The sequence below is a fragment of the Equus quagga genome, chromosome 5 (assembly GCF_021613505.1).
Source record: "Equus quagga isolate Etosha38 chromosome 5, UCLA_HA_Equagga_1.0, whole genome shotgun sequence".
Classification (NCBI taxonomy): Eukaryota; Metazoa; Chordata; class Mammalia; order Perissodactyla; family Equidae; genus Equus; species Equus quagga.
In genome coordinates, this window is record NC_060271.1 from 23,540,998 (window position 1) to 23,554,017 (window position 13,020).

Consider the following 13,020-nt stretch of genomic DNA (forward strand, 5'->3'; position numbering starts at 1 on the left):
AGAGAAGGACCGCTGATTGGGCACTGAGTGCCCTGCACTGGGCTGGGGGCTTTACAAACACAACCCATTTAAATTGTCCAAAAACCTAGGAGGTGGGCATCACCGATCTGAATATACGGGTGAGGAAGGCAGCTGAAAGAGTGTCAGTGATTTCTCCCAAGTCACAGACCTGGAAAGGTCAGAAATGAGACTTGAGCACAGGCCTGAGAGCCCGAGTCCATGCCCCCGCAGTCACAGCCTCTGGAACCAACCCCATTGGGTTCCATTTTCTGCATCTTTTGCGGGGCTGACAGGATTCAAGAGCCTGAACTCAGCTGCACAACCAGTGCTGCCTCAAGGCCACAAAGGGGACCCAATACTTTGTGGTTTTTTCTTTTCTTTTCTTTGGCTTTGCTAAATTGATTGGCTGTGTTTCAATATCAACCACTCAGACCTTCCTAAACAGCAGTGGACCTGGCGGTGGCAAAGACAAAAAAAAAATGGGGGGAGAAGGGAGGGGCGGGCGTGCATGAAAGACCATATCTGTCTTCCCACTTGTGTGTGGTCCCCTGAGCCTCATCTTGTTATTCAGCTCCCTACTGCAGCCTGCCCAGGGCTCCACTCCATGGCTTCCTTCTGGGCCAGAGCAGCACCCAGCCCGGAGGCTCCATCCACTTTGGCTGCAACGCGGGCTACCGCTTGGTGGGACACAGCATGGCCATTTGTACCCGGCACCCCCAGGGCTACTTCCTGTGGAGCGAGGCCATTCCTCTCTGTCAAGGTGAGAAGCAGGTGGGAAGGGGGGTGACAGGTGGTTTGGACCCTACTCACATCTTGGGCTTGTCCTAGGACCCATCACTTCCAAATATGGGTTACCCCATTGATAATTAATTCATTCTTTCAGCAAACATATATTGAGGATCCATAATATCTCAAGCCCTGGGGATGTTCATATGCATGAAACACAGTCTCAGTGTTTTCAGAGCAATGAGGGAGCCGGATATGTAACCACATATCGGGCAAAATGATAGAGGAGGGAGGCGCTGTATCAGGAGTATAAACAGTGTTGTGGGAGCCCAGAGGTAAGAAGGGACCTGTCTCCTGGACAGCTAGGGAGGGCTCCCGGAAGAGGGCATGCCTGGGCTCCGGCTGGTAGAGCAAGGAGGGTTTGAGACCAGGCATTGGCAAGGAAAGCATTCTAGGCAGCAGCTAGAGCGTTTGCAAAAGCACAGGCTGCAGAGATCACAAGATATGCAAAGCAATTGGGGCTGGCTGAAGTGCAGGTCGGAGGAGGGGAGGGGCAGAGAGAACGGGGTGGAAGAGAGACCGATCCAGCCATGATGTGTACCACACAATTTGCATACCTTGCCTTTGATAATTTATGGGATTTTTTTCCCTTAAAGTAATATACATTCAGACTAGAAATCTGAAAAAAAAAAACTACAGATGATGCAAAAGAAAACATTGAAAATGACCTATAATCCCGTCAACTGAGATCACCACTTAACATTTCAGCACATTTCCTGTGGTCTTTTATATATTTACAAAAATGTACATCAATGTGCAAAGCTCTTCATATTTTGTTAACATCTATCACGCAATCAAAGACACGTCCTCGTCATTATTTTCAATGATTGCATAGCATTATGGAAAAACTGTCCTTTATTTAAGTATCATCCTACTGTGGGTCATTTGGATTTATCTATTTTTTGCTCCTGTCAACAATGCTGCCATTAAAATCCTTAATTCCATCTTTATCAATATCCACATTTATTTCCTTAAGATTGAATCCCAAGAAATGAGATTATTGAGTCATACCCATACAAAATCTACAGCTTTTGGTACTTCTTGCTCCCCAGAGAGGTTTGTCTTCACTTACACTTCCACCAGCAGCGTGTAAAAATTGCCTTTTCTCCCACATTCTCAACATTATGTACTACGTTAAAAAAAGAAAAGAAAAACCTTACCAATTTTACAGACAAAAAAAGGAAATCACATTGATGTGTGATGTTCTTGTTCTTTGTTTCCCAGCATGATGACGTACTTTTCCAGGACATCTGTCACCTCTGACCCTCACAACCTTCTCGCCTGTGCCTGAGCTTTCTCAAAGATAGAAGCAATGTGTCATTGACATTCTATTTGATGCCTTCAGCAAAGGTCTCAGAGAACTGACTGTCCACGAATGACAAATGCCATTTGGCTTTCGTCTCCATATCTCTAACTGGATCAACACAGACAAAGTCTTGTTTCCCGATCTCCAATTGGAATCTACCATGCTCTCATCTCTGTTATCTTTTGTCACTTTCCAAAATTAGGCCCCCCTGTGCTCCATCCACTCATCCCCATGCTGCTCTGTGCTGCTTCTCCCCCTCCCCACCGCAGGCTTCCCTCCGCAGGCCTCCCTCTCAGCCATTCCTTCTGTGCTCTCCGGAATCCTGGTTCCATGGCCAACAAGCACACACCCTTGGTCACTACCCAGAAGGCTCTCTTCGCTTCCTCCGTCCATGGTGACTGTGGCTCTCCTCTGAGAACACAGATGCTGTGGCCCTTTCAAGTGAAGGGTGTTAATCCCCCTTTTCCCGCGTAACCCTGGACCAGGAAAGGCCTGGCATTCTTCCCGTTCCCTGTTGCTGCTTCCAAACCTTGTCTTCTCCACCAACAAATATGTCACCTTACAGATTCTACGCCACCTAATGCTTTCTCTCCCATTCCCGCAGCCCATTCTCTCCCTCATATTCTCTCCCTCAGAGATCTCCTTCCACAGTGAGTTTCAAATACTTTGTGACTCTGTCCCCTCCTCTCCCACCCATAGGAAGTGTCCCTCTTCCCTCTGGGTTTGGGGGACTGTGTTTTGGCATGGAGCTCACGAGACAGGCTTTTAGTCTCTCACGCTGGGAAGTTGTCTTCTGTCCTCTTAGTTACCCAGGCCTGGGGCAGGGAGAAGTGGCTGCTGCCCACTTGCTTCACCTGCTCCCTCCGGATTGACCACCCTGCAAAAATGTCAGAGGGGATCCAAATATTTCTTCCCAAAGGGTTCGAGAAAGCAGGGAAGTTAGTTGATCAGATATGACAATTGGGCTAACCTAGTGCCACTGAAGGAGCTTACAGTCTTGTGGATTAGGCTTTAAAGAGCCTCATGTTCAAATACTCCCTTATTTCCTCTGTCTTCCAGACCCCCCTTCTTTTTTTTTCTTCTCCCCAAAGCCCCCCAGTACATAGTTGTATATTCTAGTTGTGGGTCCTTCTGGTTGTGGTGTGTGGGACGCCGCCTCAGCATGGCCTGATGAGCGGTGCCACGTCCACACCCAGGATCCGAACCAGCAAAACCCTGGGCCACCAAAGTGGAGTGCGCGAACTTAACCATTCAGCCACAGTGTATCTAAGAATGGTTCTCCTAACATCCCTTTGGCTCCCTTTCAATCTAGACTTGTGTCTCTCTTCAGCCCTGGGAAATTTTCCTCTACGATCACTCCATCCCCTCGCTTTCTCTGTCCTTTCTTTCTGGAGCCCCGACTCATTGATATTGGACCTCCTTAATTGATCCTCTGTGTTTTCAGTCTTCTGTAATCATTTTCAGTCTCTGTCTTTTTGGTCTATATTCTGAGAAATTCCCTTTATCTCCCACCCTTCTACTGAATGCTTCTTTTGACAATCATATTTTTAACTTAAAAGAGCCATGCCTTGTTCTTTTTTTGTTGTTGTGCTTTTTTCTAAGCACTCTGTTCTCATTTTATGAAAGTAATACATAATATGTACGTAATATGTCACCTTGACTTTCTCAAAATACTACTAACCAGAAGTTTAAAGGTTATGTACCTTCTTTTTCTTGTGTTAGCTCTGTTTCCTAAAGGAGACTTTTTTTTTATATTTTTAATCTTATCTTTGTTTACCTCTTTCATGCTACTAGTTTTCTTCCTATGTATAATGATCCTTACTTGTTCCCATTTTGCACTAAATGCTAGGTTAATTTTCTATGTAGCAGATACAGGTTACCTTTGTTGTAATGTACACAGATATCTTTGTCCACTAGGTCTCTCCCATGAATAAGAAGTTGAGTATGTGGCAGAGATGAGTGGGCAGAGGGGCAGGCTTTAGGCTCAGAGCCCTTAAATTCTAGAATTAAAAGAGCTTTACTCTGGGGTGCCAGCTCACACCTCAGCAGCCCTAATTCTCTCCAGGGAGTTCCTTTTTCTTAAGTGGGAAAGGAAATCCTCTGTATTTTGTCTGGAGAATAGATACCCGACTCTCTCCACTGCTTTTCTGAGAGCATAAGAACTGGTCTTAGCTTATAGCTGCCTCCCATATATTTTGGGCTGCAGCTTCTCAGCTCCATTTAATCCATCAACACACTTCTGTCTGCATTCCGTCTTCCAAAATTCCTTTAAATCTCGTCTGCTGGTGATCCTCCCACTTTCTTTTTTGTTATGAAGCTTTTCCTTTTTATTAGTCTTTACTACAATTTTGTTAAGGCCTCAGGGGAAAAGAAAGATAAAAATATGTTCTCAGTACATCGTCTTGAAGCAGACATGCTAATGACTCTGTTTTCCCCTCGCTAGCTCTTTCCTGCGGGCTTCCTGAGGCCCCCAAGAGCGGAATGGTGTTTGGCAAAGAGTACACGGTGGGGACCAAGGCTGTGTACAGCTGCAGTGAAGGCTACCACCTCGAGGCAGGCGCCGAGGCCACAGCAGAGTGTTTGGAGACAGGCCTATGGAGCAACCGCAATGTCCCCCCACAGTGTGTCCGTGAGTCCATGGGCAGTGGGGGCGGGTGTGAGGAGGGGCTGGGTGAGCAGCTGAAAAGGTTCCTGCGAAAAACCCAGTGCAGCAGGCCCCCTCCTCCACATGTGCACTCTGCACAGCTCAGTCAATTGTGGTCAACTGCAGTCTTAAATGGAAAATTCCGTAAATAAACAATTCATAAATTTTAAATTGCATGACTTTTGAATTGCAGGGTGAAATCTTGCACCACCCCACTCCATCCCACCGAGCCGTGAATCATCCCTTTGTTCAGGGGGTCCACACTGTATGTGCTGCCTGCCCGGTCTTCACCTAGTAACCATCTGGGTTATCAGGTCAACTTGTCGCTGTATTGCAGTGCTTATGCTCAGGTGGCTGTTATTTTACTGAATAATGACCCCAAAGCGCAAGAGTAGTGATGCTGGCAATTCGGAAATGCCGAAGAGAAGCAGCGCTTTCTTTAAGTGAAAAGGTGGAAAGTTCTCAACTTAATAAGAAATAAAACCGTATCCTGAGGTTGCTAAGATCTATGATAACTTTTTTACAGTATTTTATCATAATTGTTCTATTTTATTAGTAGATATTGTTTTTAATCTCTTACCATGCCTAATTATAAATTAAACTTTATCATAGGTATGGATGGGGAGGAAAAAACTTAGTATAAGTAGGGTTCAGTACTATCCGCGGTTTCAAGCATCCACTGGGGGTGTTAGAATGCATCTGCCATGGATCACAGTAGTCCCTACTATGATGAGCAAAAAACATATACATGGAAATTGGGGATTTGAACATATACATGGAAATTGGAGCCGAGACAGGTAGGTAGTGTCATCTACCAACTTGGGCTCCCATTGGAATTTCTCTCAGAGCACTGATAGACCATTGTACCCAGAGATGTTTCCATAACCCATCATAGAACTTAGGAATGACCTAGTCCACTTCCTTTTAAATGGAAAACCAATCAGAAAGTTTGCATGAATGTCCTTTGATCAAAAAACTGGAAAATGACAGACATGCAGCTCAACTGTAAGGCCAAAGTCACAAACTGGCAGCCTAGTGGGCTACATTCCATCCAAAGATATCAGGTTTTGTGTTTTTCTTTTGTTTTGGTTTGGTTTTTTGGCCTATGCTGTGCTTTATAAAAAATTTTTGTGTACTGCCCAACTTTTTAAAATTGGAAAATTTTTACATAAAAATCCATATTTCTAGCTTCCCTTGAAAAATGAAGATCTAACTAAGTAGAACTTACAGTATTGCAGCCAACAATCAGCATTGACTGAGTCCCACCTCCCTTTTTGTTTGTTTGTTTGTTTGTTTTTGGCACTCTGCCTGCCCCAGGTTGCCACATTCCCCACCCAGCCCACTTCATTCATCTACCAAACCTGCCTGGAGACTGCTGATTTTTTGGATTCCTGATTGCAGCATTACAATCTCCCTGTCCCCAGCTCTGGACTCTTGCCAGTGTCTTCCGTAATTAACTAATTAGACCTCCTCGCTGCTCCTTGTCTCCCCAGCCGTGACCTGTCCTGATGTCAGCAGCATCAGCGTGGAACACGGCCGATGGAGGCTGATCTTTGAGACACAGTACCAGTTCCAGGCGCAGCTGATGCTCATCTGCGACCCTGGCTACTACTACACAGGCCAAAGGGTCATCCGCTGTCAGGCCAATGGCAAATGGAGCCTCGGGAACTCTATGCCCACCTGCCAAAGTAAGCCCAGGAGCGGAGGGTGGGCAAGTTTGGCGCGGTGCCTGCTACCTGAACTGTCTTGTACATGGGGAGGGGGAGAAGAGGAAGGCCGCCAGGATTACAGCGTGCCTCTTTATGAACACACACCTAGAATCAGGAGCTGGGCAGATGCCTACTCCTTTAAGGAAGTACTTCCATCATCTTGTCATCTTATTAAAAAGATGCCTTTGTCCAGGTGAGTATCTACTAATTCACATATTCAACATTCACACCAGAAATTGTAGAGGTATGGAGATAAAAGGTTGTGGTTCCTGCCCACAAGGAGCTTATAGTCTACTGGAGAGGCAGACAAATAAGGAAGCAATGACAATGGGGTGTGACAGGACCTGTAATGGGAGAACGTACAGGAGGAGTGGGTATGGCACAAGGGGCAGGCCAGCTCAGTGTGCCTGCCTCTCCTTCTCCATCGTGAATTGTTTTCCTTTGCTTCTTTAAGATAGTTTCGAAGGTCAGGGTCCCTAGGAAGCACCTCTGAGACAGAGGTTTATTAGGCAGTGCTCTTGGGCTCACCGCCTGTGAAAAGGAAGGGAAGGAAAGGAAGCAGGACTGGGAAGATGGAGAAGTTGAGCTCTGATGCAGTATCTGTGAGGCCTCAGCTGACCCCACGTGGAGCTCTAAAGCTGGCTCTTCAGAATTGTCACAAGCTGGGGCAAGAGGCCTTTATACCTACACAGTGAACAAATGTTGGGTGCAGGCTTCCCCAGAAAGACAGCTTAAGTGGGAGGACTCTTCATCCAAGACAAACTGAAGAGGGCACAAAGCTGAGGGGTTTTTGCCAACCTCTGGGCAAATAGGTCCTTTGGTCCTAAAGGAGGATTTGAGTGGCTCACCACAGCATCCACTACAATATGGATATACTCATGATGATTTACTTAATTAATAAGGATGTGATGGAGGAAGGAAGTGTCTATGAAGCGGTAGAAAGAGAAAACTTGTCAATGAGCAGTGGGAAGTTTGAGACTGGGTAGGAGGAAGAGTATCTTCGCATCATCTATTGTCCAACACGCTATTGTCTTTACGAATCCAAGTGCAGACTCCACAGTGGAATGTAACCACGTACGGGGCAGAGCAGAAGTCATGAGCATGTAACAGCTTCCTTACAACGAAGGTGCTCACATTTCAATACAACCTTGGCCATTAGTCCTCACCTTGTATGCCAGCCAGTGGCCATCTGCAGTGCTCTGTTGAGAAGGAGTATGAGGCTGCTGCTGTGCTCAGCAGAAAGGACAAGGAAATTGATTTGCAGTGTCTGCCCTGGACACCAAGCATCATACCACAGAATCACCATCTCTCTAGTCTGGTGGTTCCTAACCAGGGTGCACATCCGAACCACCTGAGTTCTTTTAAACGCACATGCCTGGGCCATACTTCCAGAGACTGTGAGTCATGGGTCCAGAGTGCAGAGTGAACATTTTAAAAGCCTCTCAGGTGCTTCTGGCAACATCTCCAGTTGAGAATCACTGCTCCAGTGTAATATCACAACAGTTGTGTCACCACCCATATTCTGGTCATGAATCCCAATAGAGTAAGATTAAACAGATCTTATTTTTGTCATTATTCTTGCAAATCAGAAGCAGCACGTGTCCCTTCTCTTGGGGCTGGCTTCCTGAGCATTTTGTGATCTTTTTAGTCATCTCCTGTGGAGAGCTCCCCATCCCACCCAATGGGCACCGCATTGGCACATTGTCTGTCTACGGGGCAACGGCCATCTTCTCCTGCAATTCCGGATACACGCTGGTGGGCTCCAGGGTTCGGGAGTGCATGGCCAATGGACTCTGGAGTGGCTCTGAAGTCCGCTGCCTTGGTAAGTGACCTCCCCAGACCTATCCTGCCCATTTTTCCCTCTTCAGCATAAGTTAGATCTTTCCAAAATTCGATCCTAATCTTTGAACAACAGCATATTATCTACTGTCATAAAACGCTTAATCCAAACATCAGCTACTGGGCATCTGCCATAACTAAAACCCGGAACTAGCTTCTCTTGGGACACCCAAAAGAATGAGAAGAACTTCAAGTCCACTGAGACAAACCTTTGAGGGGTTCTCATTCTGATCAAAAAGACAACCCCTTCTTATTAGCCCTTGTGTGATGGGTGAAGCCACGGTCTTCACCTTTGGGGAAACTTGCAAAGGCACATTCCTGTAATATATCTAAAATACCTTTTATATTATCTAGTAACAAATTTTACATGTATATGTATTTACCTTATATATAAATATATCTTTTTTCATTTGCTTATTGTATATTTATATGTATAATAAGCTATGGCAAAAGCATAAAAAATAGCCTGATTTACAAAGGACAAAATTATCATTTCCTCCATGGCTAATCCATTTCCTGCCTAAACCTTAGATTCAAAATGTCTCTCTTCTCTCACTCCTTTCTTGACACCTCAAGACCAAAGGAGGGTCCCAGCCGCACAGACTTAACAGTGTAGATTGGATGCTCTGTTCCACAGTGAACAGTACGGCCCTCCCACTGTCTCAGACCTCTGTTAGAGACAGTCATGAGTCACTTCCACACAGAGCCAAAGGATAGCTAGCGGAAATGCCAGGAATACACTCTACCCAAACCCCATTTAGTAAAAATGACTCAACTAGGTTTGCATTGTCTGTGTTCGTTGCCCCTCAAGAAGAAGGAAGGATGAATTTAGCCAAACCACCTGTTTTCACATGGTTGTTTTCAACACAACCAGACTTTAATTGCCTTAATGTAGACCGCAGTGCCCTCCATGCAGTAGGTGCTCAGTAAATCCTGGTTGATGAGGAAAGGAGAGGGGCCATCGCAGAAGCAGGGAGGTAACAGTGATCATTTCTCTCTGTGTACAACACAGAAACTAAAGCTCAGAGAGGGATGGCTGTTTGGGATGCAACCTTGGGATTAGGGGTTGCCAAGTCTTCAACACCATTCTATCATGTCTAGGATTCCTGAAGTCACTCTTAGATGGCTACTCTCAGGGGGAGATGGGAAAACAATGGATCATTGGGTACTTAATCCTTTTCCCCACCATCCCTGTCTTCCCTAACCCTGACCAAGCCCCACCTCACTTTCTACAAGCTTCTGTTTGATTTACACTCTTTCCCCATCCCTCACCAAAGCCGGACACTGCGGGACTCCTGAGCCGATCGTCAATGGACACATCAATGGAGAGAACTACAACTACCGGGGCAGCGTGGTGTACCAGTGCAACGCTGGCTTCCGCCTGATCGGCATGTCTGTGCGCATCTGCCAGCAGGATCATCACTGGTCGGGCAAGACCCCTTTCTGTGTGCGTAAGTATGTTATCCACTCTCCCTAGTCACGGGCTCAGATTCAACATGAACTTTCCCCCATGTTGTCTTGGCTAGGTTAGCTAGAGATTTTTATATGTTTTGTTAATTTTTTTCAAAAGATGCAATCATTGCATCTATTATTTTCAGTTTGCTGCATCATTAATTACTATTTTCCCCTTTATTATTTCCTTTCTTGTGATTTCTTTTGGTTAACATTTTTGTTCATTTTCCAGCTTTTGATTTGGAAATTTAATTCATTTATCTTCAATCTTCCATTTTTATCGATTGTTACGTATATAAGTGTTTAAGGCTATGAAATTTCTTCTGATCACTGCTCTAATTGCATCCCATAGGTTATAATAATTAATGTCTTAGTATTTATTAGAAGTTGTGTAATTTTGGTATTAATTTACCCTTTGACCTAGAAGTTTTTTAGTAGAAGAGTGTGCTTGTTTTTTTAACTTCCAGGTGGAAGGGCCTTTTTAACTTTTATTTGTTATTCATGTCTAACTTTATTGCACTGTATGTAATATTTCTGCTTCATGGAATTTACAGATGCTTTCTTTGTGGCCTAATATTTGATCAACTGTTACGAATGTTCCATGTGCTTTTGAGAAGAAAGTGTATTAGGTGCAAAGTTCTATATATAATCGTAAGATGTCCCTTTTGTATGCTTACTTATTTTTTTGTTCACTTGACCTGTTTTGTTCTGAGGGGTGTGTTTTAAAGTTTTCTATTGTTAGTTTACTTCTGTTTTGCCTTGCATTTCATAGAGCTCCTGCTACATATAAGTAGTTGCTGTGTTATTTGGTACATGCATATTTATAACTATGATATCTACATTGCAAATTGTGGTTTTAGCCTTTAAAAGCGTCTTCTTTGTGACTTTTAATATTTTCTAGCTTGAACTGCACTCTACCTGATATTAGGCTTGCAGCTCCTGTTTTCCTCCTTATTCCATGTGCCTGTTGTACCTCTAACAGTCCATTCATTTTAGCCTTTGAGTCACTTCAATTAGGTGAGTCTCTTGTATACATCACAGAATTGGGCCTTGCCTTTTGAGCCAATTTGAAAATCTTTTAATAGGTTAGTTAACCTCATTCACATTTATTGTTATGACCTACATGTTTGGTCTTAATTCTGTCTTGTTTTCTGTAATTATTATGTGTAAACTATCATACACGTAATATATCTTTATTTCTTTCTCTGTGTGGTGTATTTTCTTTGCTTTTTTTTGCTTCACTTTTCTTTTCATTTCTTTTGGTTTTTAGAAAAGTTTATATACTTTTATGCCCCTCTCCTGTAGTCAATGCACTGAAATACCAGGATCCTTTTTCAATATGTTCACATTTAAGACGGACTTTCTCAGATCACCAGTCCTCTCCTCCTCTCTTCTCTTTCCCATGCAGTCTTTCTCTCCACAAAGGCTTGCAACAGAAGCATGAGAAGTAGTTCTGCCTGATTTACTGTTTATTTTTCTACTTATGCATAATTTAAAGTTTGTAGCATTCTCTGCCTATTCATTATGCTGCGGGCCTGGGCTTTCTATGGTTTTATTTGTTCTTCATGTTAATCTGCATGTTTTGGATTTAGATGACATCGTTATTCTCAGATGCCTGGAAGTCATTTGGAAAATTCTTCATTTTTTAAAGTTCCATAAAGCAAGACTTGATGTAAACTGCAGGGACTTTCGTTCTTAATTTTTGTAAGGCAGTTTTTTGTTTCTAACTCTTCTTCTTCATTTGGCTTTTGATAGATGAGATGGAGCAATAAAATAGTGAGACTTACTCAATAAGCACTGCATGAAAATTAGTCAATAGCTTCACTGTTAGGTTTGCAGAAAGCGAGATCCATCTACATTCAGTCAGTCTTCCAGATGTGTCTAAACAAAACAGATTTGGTTTTATCCAGAAGACGCAAATTCAAATGCCTTCAAGAAATTGGCACAGAACGTGTGTGAAGAGATTTGGGTTATAAATAACAGGGAATGTTGGAGTCTGAAACTAAATGGAGAATGTCTGGCCGGCTTAAAGACACTTAATTTTAGACCTGGTCTATACTGAAAGGAAGTAAATTAGTTAGACACTTGGACCCTGGACCTAGATTGCCTGGGTTCAAATCCCAGAGGCGCCACCATATATCATCTGGCTATATGACTTTAGATGACGTAGTTTACCTCGCTGGGTCTGTTTCCTCATCTATTCAAAGCAGATACCTCGAAGACTGTTGTGAGGCTTAAATAAATTAATACATGTACAATGGCCAGAACAGTGCTTGGTGGAGATTTTAAGCAGATGTTGCTGTTGTTGTGATGACAAGGATGATGGTGTGGAGGTGGTGGTGCCGCCATCCTGTGACATCACAGAATCCAGGCTCTCTTGTAGCAAGTCCCATTCTCTCCTGGAGCACAGAGACCTGGGGAGTATACGGAGGAGGAAGGCAGGAGTAAAAGAAGAAACATTTATAAGTGATTGCTCTGTGGTAGGCGTTGTGTTAGTGTCACCACATAGACATTCAAGGTTTCCAATATGACCCACTTTCAAAACTTTCCAACATGGGGCCGGCTCTGTGGCCGAGTGGTTAAGTTCGCGTGCTCCGCTGCCTCGGCCCAGGGTTCGGATCCTGGGCACGGACATGGCACCGCTAGTCAGGCCACGTTGAGGTGGTGTCCCACATCCCACAACTAGAAGGACATGCAACTAAGATATACAACTGTGTACAGGGGGATTTGGAGAGATAAAGCAGAAAAGAAAAGAAAAAAAAAAGATTGGCAACAGTTGTTAGCCCAGGTGACAATCTTTAAGGAAAAAAAAAACTTTCCAACAATCCTTCTACATTTCCTCAGTTAGCTCTCTTGCCTGTTCCCACACAGCTGTTTCATAATCTCACCTCTTTTCTGAAGACTCATGCTCCACACTCAGATAGCATCTTAGAAACAGTGCCCCTTGAACAAGGCTCCTGACTCCTCTGAAACCTTCCTGTGAGGAAACAATGGCACCTACCTCACCGGATTGTGAGGATTAGTGAAATAATGCATACAAACCCCAAGAAGTATTAGCTGATTGTACAATCTCGCTTTCTCTTTTGCAGAGATGGTTGAAGCCCTCAGACAGTAACTCCTTCACTTCCTGCTTCCCCACCCACCCTTCTGTCCTTGTCTGCGTTCGCCTTGTCTCCCCCAGGTCCCAGGCTGTGCCCTCCACTGAGTGTTGGCATCTCCTTTCTCCTGCCTCCTTAGTGAGCTCAGTCTATTTTAACTCTCTCTTCTCTACTGCTGACCTTCCC

The 13,020-nt window shown here is 44.2% G+C and overlaps 1 protein-coding gene across 1 annotated transcript in view; it reads left to right on the top strand.

The window, feature by feature from the left end:
- The window catches only part of CSMD2 (CUB and Sushi multiple domains 2), a 585,891-nt gene that overhangs the window by 522,562 nt on the left and 50,309 nt on the right, over positions 1-13,020 (top strand). The window contains exons 49-53 of the mRNA XM_046662326.1: positions 572-760; positions 4,536-4,721; positions 6,230-6,424; positions 8,094-8,267; positions 9,562-9,735. Of these exons, the coding sequence (XP_046518282.1) occupies positions 572-760; positions 4,536-4,721; positions 6,230-6,424; positions 8,094-8,267; positions 9,562-9,735 (918 nt within the window). The remainder of the gene's footprint in view (positions 1-571; positions 761-4,535; positions 4,722-6,229; positions 6,425-8,093; positions 8,268-9,561; positions 9,736-13,020) is intronic.